Here is a 14,369-nt window from a genome sequence, read left to right on the forward strand (position 1 = left end):
GGCTTCGAGCGGACGCTGGGTATGTACATAGTAAATGGTAGGCTTCGAAGGGACGCTGGGTATGGACATAGTAAATGGTAGGCTTCGAGGGGAAAATGGCTATGTACATAGTAAATGGTAGGCTTCGAGCGGACGCTGGGTATGTACATAGTAAATGGTAGGCTTCGAGGGGATGTTGGCTATGTACATAGTAAATGGTAGGCTTCGAGGGGACGCTGGGTATGGACATAGTAAATGGTAGGCTTCGAGGGGACGCTGGGTATGTACATAGTAAATGGTAGGCTTCGAGGGGACGTTGGGTATGTACATAGTAAATGGTAGGTTTCGAGGGGACGCTGGGTATGGACATAGTAAATGGTAGGCTTCGAGCGGACGCTGGCTATGTACATAGTAAATGGTAGGCTTCGAGGGGACGTTGGGTATGTACATAGTAAATGGTAGGTTTCGAGGGGACGCTGGGTATGGACATAGTAAATGGTAGGCTTCGAGGGGACGCTGGGTATGGACATAGTAAATGGTAGGCTTCGAGGGGAAAATGGCTATGTACATAGTAAATGGTAGGCTTCGAGCGGACGCTGGGTATGTACATAGTAAATGGTAGGCTTCGAGCGGACGCTGGCTATGTACATAGTAAATGGTAGGCTTCGAGGGGACGCTGGCTATGTACATAGTAAATGGTAGGATTCGAGGGGACGCTGGCTATGTACATAGTAAATGGTAGGCTTCGAGGGGAAAATGGCTATGTACATAGTAAATGGTAGGCTTCGAGCGGACGCTGGGTATGGACATAGTAAATGGTAGGCTTCGAGGGGATGTTGGGTATGAACATAGTAAATGGTAGGCTTCGAGGGGACGCTGGGTATGGACATAGTAAATGGTAGGCTTCGAGGGGACGCTGGGTATGTACATAGTAAATGGTAGGCTTCGAGGGGACGCTGGGTATGTACATAGTAAATGGTAGGCTTCGAGCGGACGCTGGGTATGGACATAGTAAATGGTAGGCTTCGAGGGGACGCTGGCTATGTACATAGTAAATGGTAGGCTTCGAGGGGACGCTGGGTATGAACATAGTAAATGGTAGGCTTCGAGGGGACGCTGGGTATGGACATAGTAAATGGTAGGCTTCGAGCGGACGCTGGGTATGGACATAGTAAATGGTAGGCTTCGAGGGGACGCTGGCTATGTACATAGTAAATGGTAGGCTTCGAGCGGACGCTGGGTATGAACATAGTAAATGGTAGGCTTCGAGGGGACGCTGGGTATGGACATAGTAAATGGTAGGCTTCGAGGGGACGTTGGGTATGAACATAGTAAATGGTAGGCTTCGAGGGGACGCTGGGTATGGACATAGTAAATGGTAGGCTTCGAGGGGACGCTGGGTATGGACATAGTAAATGGTAGGCTTCGAGCGGACGCTGGGTATGTACATAGTAAATGGTAGGCTTCGAGCGGACGCTGGGTATGGACATAGTAAATGGTAGGCTTCGAGGGGACGCTGGGTATGGACATAGTAAATGGTAGGCTTCGAGCGGACGCTGGGTATGGACATAGTAAATGGTAGGCTTCGAGGGGACGCTGGCTATGTACATAGTAAATGGTAGGCTTCGAGCGGACGCTGGGTATGTACATAGTAAATGGTAGGCTTCGAGCGGACGCTGGCTATGTACATAGTAAATGGTAGGCTTCGAGGGGACGCTGGCTATGTACATTGTAAATGGTAGGCTTCGAGGGGACGCTGGGTATGAACATAGTAAATGGTAGGCTTCGAGGGGACGCTGGGTATGTACATAGTAAATGGTAGGCTTCGAGGGGACGCTGGGTATGTACATAGTAAATGGTAGGCTTCGAGGGGACGCTGGCTATGTACATAGTAAATGGTAGGCTTCGAGGGGACGCTGGCTATGTACATTGTAAATGGTAGGCTTCGAGGGGACGCTGGGTATGAACATAGTAAATGGTAGGCTTCGAGGGGACGCTGGGTATGTACATAGTAAATGGTAGGCTTCGAGGGGACGCTGGGTATGTACATAGTAAATGGTAGGCTTCGAGGGGACGCTGGCTATGAACATAGTAAATGTTAGGCTTCGAGCGGACGTTGGGTATGTACATAGTAAATGGTAGGCTTCGAGGGGACGCTGGGTATGAACATAGTAAATGGTAGGCTTCGAGGGGACGCTGGGTATGAACATAGTAAATGGTAGGCTTCGAGGGGACGCTGGGTATGTACATAGTAAATGGTAGGCTTCGAGGGGACTCTAGGGTATTGACATAGTAAATGGTAGGCTTCGAGGGGACATTGGGTATGGACATAGTAAATGGTAGGATTGGAGGGGACTCCTACGGTAAGTAGGACACCTACAGCTCATCCCTTGGCAGTAGTACTGTAGATTACCACTGATATTCACAGTCAGCCCACTGACACCACTATCAGATCACAGCAACTTCACAGTCTACTCGGACAGAGCAATACTCAACCATGAGGCATCAAAGCCGAAGAACTGAGTAACATTAACAAATGCTATAGATGGAAGGATAGTTGTGTAGAACTGAGTAACATTAACACATGCTATAGATGGAAGGATAGTTGTGTAGAAACCTAACAAAAAACTATTAGGCAACAACAAATTCAATTTAGACAACTTCCTGGACAAAACGTTCCACTGTAGTAGTGAAGGTGTAAACAGTAGAACGCCTAAACATATTGGACCTTTAAGCTTCCTGGACAAACCGTTCCACTGTAGTAGTGAAGGTGTAAACAGTAGAACGCCTAAACATATTGGACCTTTCAGCTTCCCTATCAAATCTAAACATATTGGACCTTTCAGCTTCCCTATCAAATCTAAACATATTGGACCTTTCAGCTTCCCTATCAAATCTAAACATATTGGACCTTTCAGCTTCCCTATCAAATCTAAACATATTGGACCTTTCAGCTTCCCTATCAAATCTAAACATATTGGACCTTTCAGCTTCCCTATCAAATCTAAACATATTGGACCTTTCAGCTTCCCTATCAAATCTAAACATATTGGACCTTTCAGCTTCCCTATCAAATCTAAACATATTGGACCTTTCAGCTTCCCTATCAAATCTAAACATATTGGACCTTTCAGCTTCCCTATCAAATCTAAACATATTGGACCTTTCAGCTTCCCTATCAAATCTAAACATATTGGACCTTTCAGCTTCCCTATCAAATCTAAACATATTGGACCTTTCAGCTTCCCTATCAAATCTAAACATATTGGACCTTTCAGCTTCCCTATCAAATCTAAACATATTGGACCTTTCAGCTTCCCTATCAAATCTAAACATATTGGACCTTTCAGCTTCCCTATCAAATCTAAACATATTGGACCTTTCAGCTTCCCTATCAAATCTAAACATATTGGACCTTTCAGCTTCCCTATCAAATCTAAACATATTGGACCTTTCAGCTTCCCTATCAAATCTAAACATATTGGACCTTTCAGCTTCCCTATCAAATCTAAACATATTGGACCTTTCAGCTTCCCTATCAAATCTAAACATATTGGACCTTTCAGCTTCCCTATCAAATCTAAACATATTGGACCTTTCAGCTTCCCTATCAAATCTAAACATATTGGACCTTTCAGCTTCCCTATCAAATCTAAACATATTGGACCTTTCAGCTTCCCTATCAAATCTAAACATATTGGACCTTTCAGCTTCCCTATCAAATCTAAACATATTGGACCTTTCAGCTTCCCTATCAAATCTAAACATATTGGACCTTTCAGCTTCCCTATCAAATCTAAACATATTGGACCTTTCAGCTTCCCTATCAAATCTAAACATATTGGACCTTTCAGCTTCCCTATCAAATCTAAACATATTGGACCTTTCAGCTTCCCTATCAAATCTAAACATATTGGACCTTTCAGCTTCCCTATCAAATCTAAACATATTGGACCTTTCAGCTTCCCTATCAAATCTAAACATATTGGACCTTTCAGCTTCCCTATCAAATCTAAACATATTGGACCTTTCAGCTTCCCTATCAAATCTAAACATATTGGACCTTTCAGCTTCCCTATCAAATCTAAACATATTGGACCTTTCAGCTTCCCTATCAAATCTAAACATATTGGACCTTTCAGCTTCCCTATCAAATCTAAACATATTGGACCTTTCAGCTTCCCTATCAAATCTAAACATATTGGACCTTTCAGCTTCCCTATCAAATCTAAACATATTGGACCTTTCAGCTTCCCTATCAAATCTAAACATATTGGACCTTTCAGCTTCCCTATCAAATCTAAACATATTGGACCTTTCAGCTTCCCTATCAAATCTAAACATATTGGACCTTTCAGCTTCCCTATCAAATCTAAACATATTGGACCTTTCAGCTTCCCTATCAAATCTAAACATATTGGACCTTTCAGCTTCCCTATCAAATCTAAACATATTGGACCTTTCAGCTTCCCTATCAAATCTAAACATATTGGACCTTTCAGCTTCCCTATCAAATCTAAACATATTGGACCTTTCAGCTTCCCTATCAAATCTAAACATATTGGACCTTTCAGCTTCCCTATCAAATCTAAACATATTGGACCTTTCAGCTTCCCTATCAAATCTAAACATATTGGACCTTTCAGCTTCCCTATCAAATCTAAACATATTGGACCTTTCAGCTTCCCTATCAAATCTAAACATATTGGACCTTTCAGCTTCCCTATCAAATCTAAACATATTGGACCTTTCAGCTTCCCTATCAAATCTAAACATATTGGACCTTTCAGCTTCCCTATCAAATCTAAACATATTGGACCTTTCAGCTTCCCTATCAAATCTAAACATATTGGACCTTTCAGCTTCCCTATCAAATCTAAACATATTGGACCTTTCAGCTTCCCTATCAAATCTAAACATATTGGACCTTTCAGCTTCCCTATCAAATCTAAACATATCAAGCAGAAAACCCAAGAAAATGAACAACGGCAAATGGTTTGATCAAGAATGTAAAAAACCTAAGAAAGAAATTGAGAAACCTGTCCAACCAAAAACATAGAGACCCAGAAAATCAGAGTCTACGCCTTCACTATGGTGAATCACTAAAACAATACAGAAATACACTACGGAAAAAGAAGGAACAGCACGTCAGAAATCAGATCAATGTAACTGAAGAATCCATCCATATTCTAACCACTTCTGGGAAAATTGATGAGATTTCTATCCAAAATGGAGATATATGGATAAACCACTTCTCCAAACAACAAAAACATATACTTGATCAATTACAAATCTCAGAGTCAACTATTAAAGACTACCACTGGATTCTCCAATTACAATTAATGAACTACAGGACAAAATAAAAACTCTCTAACCCAAAAAGGCCTGTGGTGTTGATGGTATCCTCAGTGAAATGATCAAATATACAGACCACAAATTCCAATTGGCTATACTTAAACTCTTTAACATCATCCTCAGCTCTGGCATCTTCACCAATATTTGGAACCAAGGACTGATCACCCCAATCCATATGACATAACATTTCACAAATAACAAGTCTGAAATCAAATTGGCAGAAAAACACACAAATGTATTTCCACAAGGCTTTGTAGTGAGACAGGGACACATCAACAGAATGGCCAGGGCTCTAGAACAGTCTGAGACAGGGACACATCAACAGAATGGCCAGGGCTCTAGAACAGTCTGAGACAGGGATACATCAACAGAATGGCCAGGGCTCTAGAACAGTCTGAGACAGGGATACATCAACAGAATGGCCAGGGCTCTAGAACAGTCTGAGACAGGGATACATCAACAGAATGGCCAGGGCTCTAGAACAGTCTGAGACAGGGATACATCAACAGAATGGCCAGGGCTCTAGAACAGTCTGAGACAGGGATACATCAACAGAATGGCCAGGGCTCTAGAACAGTCTGAGACAGGGATACATCAACAGAATGGCCAGGGCTCTAGAACAGTCTGAGACAGGGATACATCAACAGAATGACCAGGGCTCTAGAACAGTCTACAGCACTCGGCATCACAAATGTCTACTGTTTTCTGATGATCTGGTGCTTCTGTCCCCAACCAAGGAGGGCCTACAGCAGCACCTAGATATTCTGCTCAGGTACTGTCAGACCTGGGCCCTGACAGACCTGGGCCCTGTCAGACCTGGGCCCTGACAGACCTGGGACCTGACAGTAAAACTCAGTAAGACCAAAATAATGGTGTTCCAAAAAAGGTCCAGTTGCCACAAATATAAATTCCATCTAGACACCGATGCCCTAGAGCACACAAAAAACGATACATACCTCGGCCTAAACATCCGCGCCACACCTAACATACACAAAGCTGTGAACGATCTGACAGACAAGTCAAGAAGGGCATTCTATGCCATCAAAAGGAACATAAAATTTGACATCCCAATTGGCATCTGGCTAAAAATACTTGAATCAGTTATAGAACCCATTGTCCTTTATGGTGGTGAGATCTCACCATATTGTCCTTTATGGTGGTGAGATCTCACCATATTGAGACTTTATGGTTGTGAGATCTCACCATATTGTCCTTTATGGTGGTGAGATCTCACATTATTGTCCTTTATGGTGGTGAGATCTCACCATATTGTCCTTTATGGTGGTGAGATCTCACCATATTGTCCTTTATGGTGGTGAGATCTCACCATATTGAGACTTTATGGTTGTGAGATCTCACCATATTGTCCTTTATGGTGGTGAGATCTCACCATATTGAGACTTTATGGTTGTGAGATCTCACCATATTGCCCTTTGTGGTTGTGAAATCTCACCATATTGTCCTTTATGGTGGTGAGATCTCACCACATTGAGACTCTGCATGCAGTACTCTGCAAAAACATCCTCTGTGTACAACGTAAAACACCAAATAATGCATGACTATACCCGCTAATTATCAAAATCCAGACAAGAGCTGTTAAATTCCACAACCAGGACAGCAACACGATTATACCCAACCAAATCATGAGAAAACAAAAAGAGAATTACTTGACACATTGGAAAGAATTTACCAAAAAACAGCTGCCCGATGTATGATCATATTAGAGACACATATTTCCCTCAGATTACACAGACACACAAAGAATTCGAAAACAAATCCAATTTTGATAAACTCCCATATCTACTGGGTGAAATTCCACAGTGTGACATCACAGCAGCAAGATGTGTGACCTGTTGCCACGAGAAAAGAGCAACCAGTGAAGAACACACACCCCCAATAAAACCCATTTGAAGGAAAGAAAGAGAGAGAGAGAGAGAGAGAGAGAGAGAGAGAGAGAGAGGATGAGGGAGAGACGGTATCTCCACCCTCCCACACACTCATACTACAGGAAGCATGCTCTGCCTGCACCGTGTGTGTGTGTGTGTGCGTGTGTGCGTGCGTGCGTGAGTGTGCGTGTGTGTGTGTGTGCGTGTTTCACCTCCCACCACGTTAGGTCGGCATCGGCTCTTGTCAGTTCGATGACATCACCCATGGAGAGGTGCAGTGGTTGGCCGAACGCTACAGGGGGCGGAGGTAAACCATAGTACTCCTGACACACCTCCATTGTAGGAAGGCCTGAGAGAGAGAGAGAGAGAGAGAGAGAGAGAGAGAGAGAGAGAGAGAGAGAATTTGTTAAATTCTTCAACTACCTAAAAGGAAGTGAATCCCAAACCTGCCATCACCTACAGATAGATGAACCTGGAGAAGAGTCCCCTAAGCAAGCTGGTCCTGGGGCTCTGTTCACAAACACAAACACACCCCACAGAGCCACAGGACAACAGCACAATTAGACCCAACCAAATCATGAGAAAACAAAAAGATAATTACTTGAAACATTGGAAAGAATTAACAAAAAAACAGAGCAAACTAGAATGCTATTTGGCCCTAAACAGAGAGTACACAGCGGCAGAATACCTGACCACTGTGACTGACCCAAACTTAAGGACAGCTTTGACTATGTACAGACTCAGTTTACGGTTAATTTAGTATTTGTTTATTTCACTTTTGTTTAGTATCTACCTCACTTGCATTGACAATGTTAACGTATGTTTCCCATGTCGATAAAGACCCTTGATTTGAATCGAATTGAGATGAATTAAAAAACGTTCCCATTCTAATCTAATCCCAACTTGATTCAGTTATATAATGTTACACTACTTCTGGGATCCTCACCTGGACTGGCTTGTCTGTGAGGAGCTGACTTCTTATTCTGTAGGAACAAGAAAGGTCACAGATATACAACCAACTAGAACAGACTCACAGATATACAACCCACTAAAACAGACCCACAGATATACAACCCACTAGAACATACTCACAGATATACAACCAACTAGAACAGACTCACAGATATACAACCCACTAGAACAGACCCACAGATATAAAACCAACTAGAACAGACTCACAGATATACAACCCACTACAACAGACCCACAGATATACAACCCACTAGAACAGACTCACAGATATACAACCCACTAGAACAGACTCACAGATATACAACCCACTACAACAGACTCACAGATATACAGCCCACTAGAACAGACTCACAGATATACAACCCACTAGAACAGACTCACAGATATACAACCCACTAGAACAGACTCACAGATATACAACCCACTAGAACAGACCCACTAGAACAGACCCACAGATATACAACACACTAGAACAGACTCACAGATATACAACCAACTAGAAGAGACAACACACTCCAGAGGGGTGTACTACATAGCAGGATCAATGAGTTAGCCAGCTGACTTTGATAAACAACCAGAAATAACTCTAGATGTTCTGGTTCACTAAGCAAGCTTATCAGAAGGGAACCATGCCACTCTCCCAGTAGCTTGGTTGGTGAATAAATCCCTGGGAATTCAGACAGACAAAGAGGTGTAATGAACTTCTTTGTGTATTGAAGTGATGTGTTTAGGTGAGCGGACACCAGGGGGGGGGGGGGATTGATCTGTGAGTCGTCCTTCGTGCCCACCTCTCATACCCTATAATTCTGTATCTTTTTTTTTTTGTGTGACTAATTTGCATACAGGTCCTGATTGGCCGATGAGGGTCAACCTTGATTAGAACCAGCTGCTGCCCATCTGTTGTTCTTTACAAATACTGTTTTGAATGCAAATGAAAGAGTACCTCCTGTACACACTGAAGTATAGTGACACGCTGCCAGAAAAAGAGCCTCTGAAAGGAGCCTTACCTTCTTCACGTTCCCTGAGTGGTCTGAAATACAAATCACAACACAGCTGAGTGTACAACACGACACACACCTGCAGAAAACATAGTGTCAAAGAAAACACACACACACACACACTACACACACACACACACACACACACACACACACACACACACACACACATACACACACACACACACACACACACACACACACACACACACACACACACACACACACACACACACACACACACACACACACTACACACACACACACACACACACACACACACACACACACACACACACACACACACACACACACACACACACACACACACACTTTAGTGGTTCTACCTGAGTTGCGTCCGCAGCCTGGTACTCTTCCCAGACATTCTTTATGAGCGGCCATTCTGCAACGACTACAACGATACCCCTGGAAGAATATCCCCCTGAGAGACAGAGAAGGAGGGAGGGAGAGGAGGGAGGGAGGGAGAAAGTATAGAGAGAAAGAGACAAAGAGGGGGAGAGAAGGAGGGAGGGAGGGAGGGAGACAGAGAGAGAGAGAAGGAGAGAGAGAAGGAGGGAGGGAGAGAGTATAGAGAGAGAAGGAAGGAGAGAGAGAGAAGGAGGGAGGGAGAGAGTATAGAGAGAGATAGAAGGATGGAGGGAGAGAGTATAGAGAGAGAAGGAAGGAGAGAGAGAGAAGGAGGGAGGGAGAGAGTATAGAGAGAGAAGGAAGGAGAGAGAGAGAAAGAGAGAGAAGGAGGGAGCAAGTATAGAGAGAGAAGGAAGGAGAGAGAGAGAGAGAGAGAGAAGGAGGGGAGGAGCAAGTATAGAGAGAGAAGGAAGGAGAGAGAAAGAGAGAGAAGGAGAGAGAGAGAGAGAGAGGAGAGAGACAGAGAGAGAGAGAAGGAGGGGAGGAGCAAACATAGAGAGAGAGAGAGAAGGAGGGGAGGAGCAAGTATAGAGAGAGAAGGAAGGAGAGAGAGAGAAAGAGAGAGAGAGGAGAGAGAGAGGAGAGTGAGATTGTGAGAAGTCAAACTATCTATCTTTCTATCTATCTGTCTGTATGACGAGTACTATTTAACCATTTAACTAACTATTTAGCAGTCTCATGGGGGTGGAATCTGTTCCGGGCCTTGTTGGTTCCAGAGGCATCGGTACCGCTTGCCATGCAGTAGCTGAGAGAACAGTCTATGACTTGGGGTGCTGGAATCTGACCATTTTTAGGGCCTTCCTCTGACACCGCCTGGTATAGAGGTCCTGGATGGCAGGAAGCTCGGCCCCAGTGATGTACTGGGCCGTACGCACTACCCTCTGTAGCGCCTTGCGATCGGAGGCCGAGCAGTTTCCATAACAAGGGTTGATGCAGCCAGTCAGTGTGTGTGTGTGTGTGTGTGTGTGTGTGTGTGTGTGTGTGTGTGTGTGTGTGTGTGTGTGTGTGTGTGTGTGTGTGTGTGTGTGTGTGTGTGTGTGTGTACCTGAGGAGCATACTGCAGGCCTTGCAGGAGGTGGTATCTTCAAAGCAGTGCATCTGGAAGTCATGACTGTTGGCAGTACAGTTCTCTGGACACATGTTGGACCTGCGGATCAATCAAACAATCAACCAACCAAATAAATCCACCAGTCAGTCAATTAGTCAATCCCTCCCTCCCTCCATCTATCCACCAATCCCTCCCTCCTTCCTCCATCCATCCATCCATCCCTCCCTCCCTCCCTCCCTCCCTCCCTCCCTCCCTCCCTCCCTCCCTCCCTCCCTCCCTCCCTCCCTCCCTCCCTCCCTCCATCCACCAATCCCTCCCTCCTCCCTGGCTTCATCCCTCCATCCACCAATCCCTCCCTTCATCCCTCCATCCACCAATCCCTCCCTCCTTCCCTCCATCCATGCACAAATCCCCACCTCCCTCCCTTCATCCCTCCATCCACAAATCCCTCCCTCCCTCCATCTATCCACCAATCCCTCCCTCCCTCCATCCATCCACCAATCCCTCCCTCCCTCCATCCATCCACCAATCCCTCCCTCCCTCCATCCATTCACCAAACCCTTCCTCCATCCATCCACCAATCCCTCCCTCCCTCCATCCCTCCCTCCCTATATCCATCCACCAATCCCTCCCTCCATCCATCCACCAATCCCTCCCTCCCTCCATCCATCCACCAATCCATCCCTCCCTCCCTCCATCCATCCACCAATCCCTCCCTCCCTCCCTCCATCCATCCACCAATCCCTCCCTCCATCCATCCATCCACCAATCCCTCCCTCCATCCCTCCATCCACCAATCCCTCCCTCCCTCCATCCATGCACTATTGTATGACTCACAGGGCCATCTCAAACTGCTCCAGCCATTTCTTCTTGAGATCTCTGGTCTTGAAGAAAAGGTCGTATCCTGTCTTCCCATAATAGTCTATAAGCAGGAAGAAATGTGACCACTACACACACACACACACACACACACACACACACACACACACACACACACACACAGGATAAGTTTAGTACAAAATGTGGGGAGAGGAGAAGACAAGACAGGTGAAGGAGGAGAAGACGAGAAGAGAAGAAAGAGCAGAGAAGAGGAGGAGAAGAGAAGGAGAAGACAAGACAAGAGAAGGAGGAGAAGACGAGAAGAGAAGGAAGAGAAGAGGAGGGGAAGAGCAGAGAAGAGAAGGAAGAGAAGACGAGGGAAGGAAGAGAAGACGAGAAGGAAGAGAAGAGAAGAGGAGGAGAAGAGAAGGAGAAGACAAGACAAGAGAAGGAGGAGAAGACCAGAAGAGCAGAGAAGAGAAGAGGAGGAGAAGAAGAGGAGGAGGAGAGCAGACTAAGCTACCTTCTTGCTGTCCTTCTCCCCGGTGGTCTCGTCTCGTAGCTGGTAGTACTGCAGGTCTATAATCTCCTTCAGTTCCATCGTCTCCCCACTCTTCTTCTTACACACTAGCATCGCCTTGTCAAACAGGAACGCATACCTGACACGCACACACACACACACACACACACACACACACACACACCGTTGTAAAACAACAATACAGACCTCACACTCACTCACACGCATACCTGACCCCCCCCTCCCCCACACATACACACAGACTAACACATACTGTGACACACACACAGCCCCCCCCCCCCCCCCCCCCCCCCCCACACACACACACACACACTGACACACAATGTGACCCTCCCCACACACACACCCACCTGTCCTGTTTGGACTTCTTCTCTGAGGAGCTGATCTTCAGTTCCCCATCTATCTTGGGTCGTCCGTACAGAGCCAGAGACTGAGTCATGTTCTCTATAGACAACTGGAAGGTGGTGATCTGTTTGATGATCTCGTTGTCTCTCTTTACCTCGTTCACACACTGAGCCAGGTCCTGAAACACACATACACACACACACACGAGCGCACACACACACACACACACACGCACACACGCACACACGCACACACACACACACAGTTTACCCTTCCAGTAAAGTCTGGAAGAGGAGCTCATGCTTGTCCTGTTAGTAAAGTCTGGGTGAGGAACTCATGCTTCTCCTGTTAGTAAAGTCTGGGAGAGGAACTCATGCTTGTCCTGTTAGTAAAGTCTGGGAGAGGAACTCATGCTTGTCCTGTTAGTAAAGTCTGGAGGAGGAACTCATGCTTGTCCTGTTAGTGAAGTCTGAGAGAGGAACTCATGCTTGTCCTGTTAGTATTAGTGAAGCCTGGAAGAGGAAGGTCAACTCACTCTCATGGCGTCTAGAGCTGTCCGAAGGTTTTCTTTCTCTGTATTGCTGGATGTGTGTTTCACCAGCTCCTGGTAATCACATTACACTATTAACACTGATGCATTTAAGCCACATGTGTGTTGAGAAACCACACACACACACACACACACACACACACACACACACACACACACACACACACACACACACACACACACACACACACACACACACACACACACACACACACACACACACACACACACAGTGTACCTGGAGCAGTAGGTGGTATTTGAGGACTCTCTGCATGGGAACCATGAGTAGATCACGCAGAGAGAACCTGCCACTGTTAGCCCTCTTAGAGCACTCCTAGAGAGGGGAGGGGAGTGGGGGGGGGGGGGGGGGATCAGTTCAGTGTAAATTAAAAGAGAATAAGCTACTTCAGAGTATCCACCTCTCTGTCCTCCTCCATGTTTCATATGGGTGATGTATCCACCACTATTCTCACCTCTAGTTTCATCTTAACTCCTTCCTTCATGGCGGACATCTTGTCCAGGTGTTTAGTAGCTGCTTCCACCTGACTGCAGTACCGCCCATACGGCAACAACCTGGGAGAGAGAGATATATTTCAGCAATAAGGCTCGAGGGGGTGTGGTATATGGCCAATATACCACGTTTAAGGGCTGTTCTTACGTAAGACGCAACACTGAGAGCCTGAATACTGCCCTTAGCCGTGGTATATTGGCCATATATCACAAACCCACAAGGTGCCTTACTGTAGAGCTGCCGCTTTCAAGGTGCGAGACTCTAACCCGGAAGCTTACAAGAAATCCTGCTATGCCCTGCGACAAACCATCAAACAGGCAAAGCGTCAATACAGGGCTAAGATTGAATCATACTACACCGGCTCCGAAGCTCGTCTTATGTGGCAGGGCTTGCAAACTATTACAGACTACAGAGGGAAGCACAGCCGTGAGCTGCCCAGTGACACGAGCCTACCAGACGAGCTAAATCACTTCTATGCTAGCTTCGAGGCAAGCAACACTGAGGCATGCATGAGAGCATCAGCTGTTCCGGACAACTGTGTGATCACACTCTCCATAGCCGACGTGAGTAAGACCTTTAAACAGGTCAACATACACAAGGCTGCGGGGCCAGATGGATTAGCAGGACATGTGCTCCAGGCATGCGCTGACCATGACTACAGACCCGTAAATGACTACATACCCGTAGCACTCACGTCCGTAGCCATGAAGTGCTTGAGAAAGGTTGGTAATGGCTCACATCAACACCATTATCCCAGAAACCCTAGATCCACTCAAATTCACATACTGCCCAAACAGATCCACAGAAGATGTCATCTCTATTGCACTCCACACTGCCCTTTCCCACCTGGACAAAAGGAACACCTATGTGAGAACGCTGTTCATTGACTACAGCTCAGCGTTCAACACGATAGTGCCCACGAAGCTCATCACTAAA

The 14,369-nt window shown here is 45.7% G+C and overlaps 1 protein-coding gene across 3 annotated transcripts in view; it reads right to left on the reverse strand.

Annotated features, from left to right (window-relative positions):
* Positions 1–14,369, reverse strand: part of LOC110516691 (proto-oncogene vav) — a 53,482-nt gene that overhangs the window by 8,269 nt on the left and 30,844 nt on the right. For all 3 annotated transcript variants that reach the window (XM_036948782.1, XM_036948783.1, XM_036948781.1), the window contains exons 10-20: positions 13,396–13,495; positions 13,161–13,256; positions 12,908–12,976; positions 12,378–12,550; positions 12,010–12,145; positions 11,505–11,614; positions 10,665–10,766; positions 9,538–9,632; positions 9,200–9,222; positions 8,167–8,203; positions 7,433–7,569 (exon numbers count right to left, since the gene is read on the reverse strand). In XM_036948782.1, the coding sequence (XP_036804677.1) occupies positions 7,433–7,569; positions 8,167–8,203; positions 9,200–9,222; positions 9,538–9,632; positions 10,665–10,766; positions 11,505–11,614; positions 12,010–12,145; positions 12,378–12,550; positions 12,908–12,976; positions 13,161–13,256; positions 13,396–13,495 (1,078 nt within the window). The remainder of the gene's footprint in view (positions 1–7,432; positions 7,570–8,166; positions 8,204–9,199; positions 9,223–9,537; positions 9,633–10,664; positions 10,767–11,504; positions 11,615–12,009; positions 12,146–12,377; positions 12,551–12,907; positions 12,977–13,160; positions 13,257–13,395; positions 13,496–14,369) is intronic.

The sequence above is a fragment of the Oncorhynchus mykiss genome, chromosome 17 (assembly GCF_013265735.2).
Source record: "Oncorhynchus mykiss isolate Arlee chromosome 17, USDA_OmykA_1.1, whole genome shotgun sequence".
Lineage (NCBI taxonomy): Eukaryota > Metazoa > Chordata > Actinopteri > Salmoniformes > Salmonidae > Oncorhynchus > Oncorhynchus mykiss.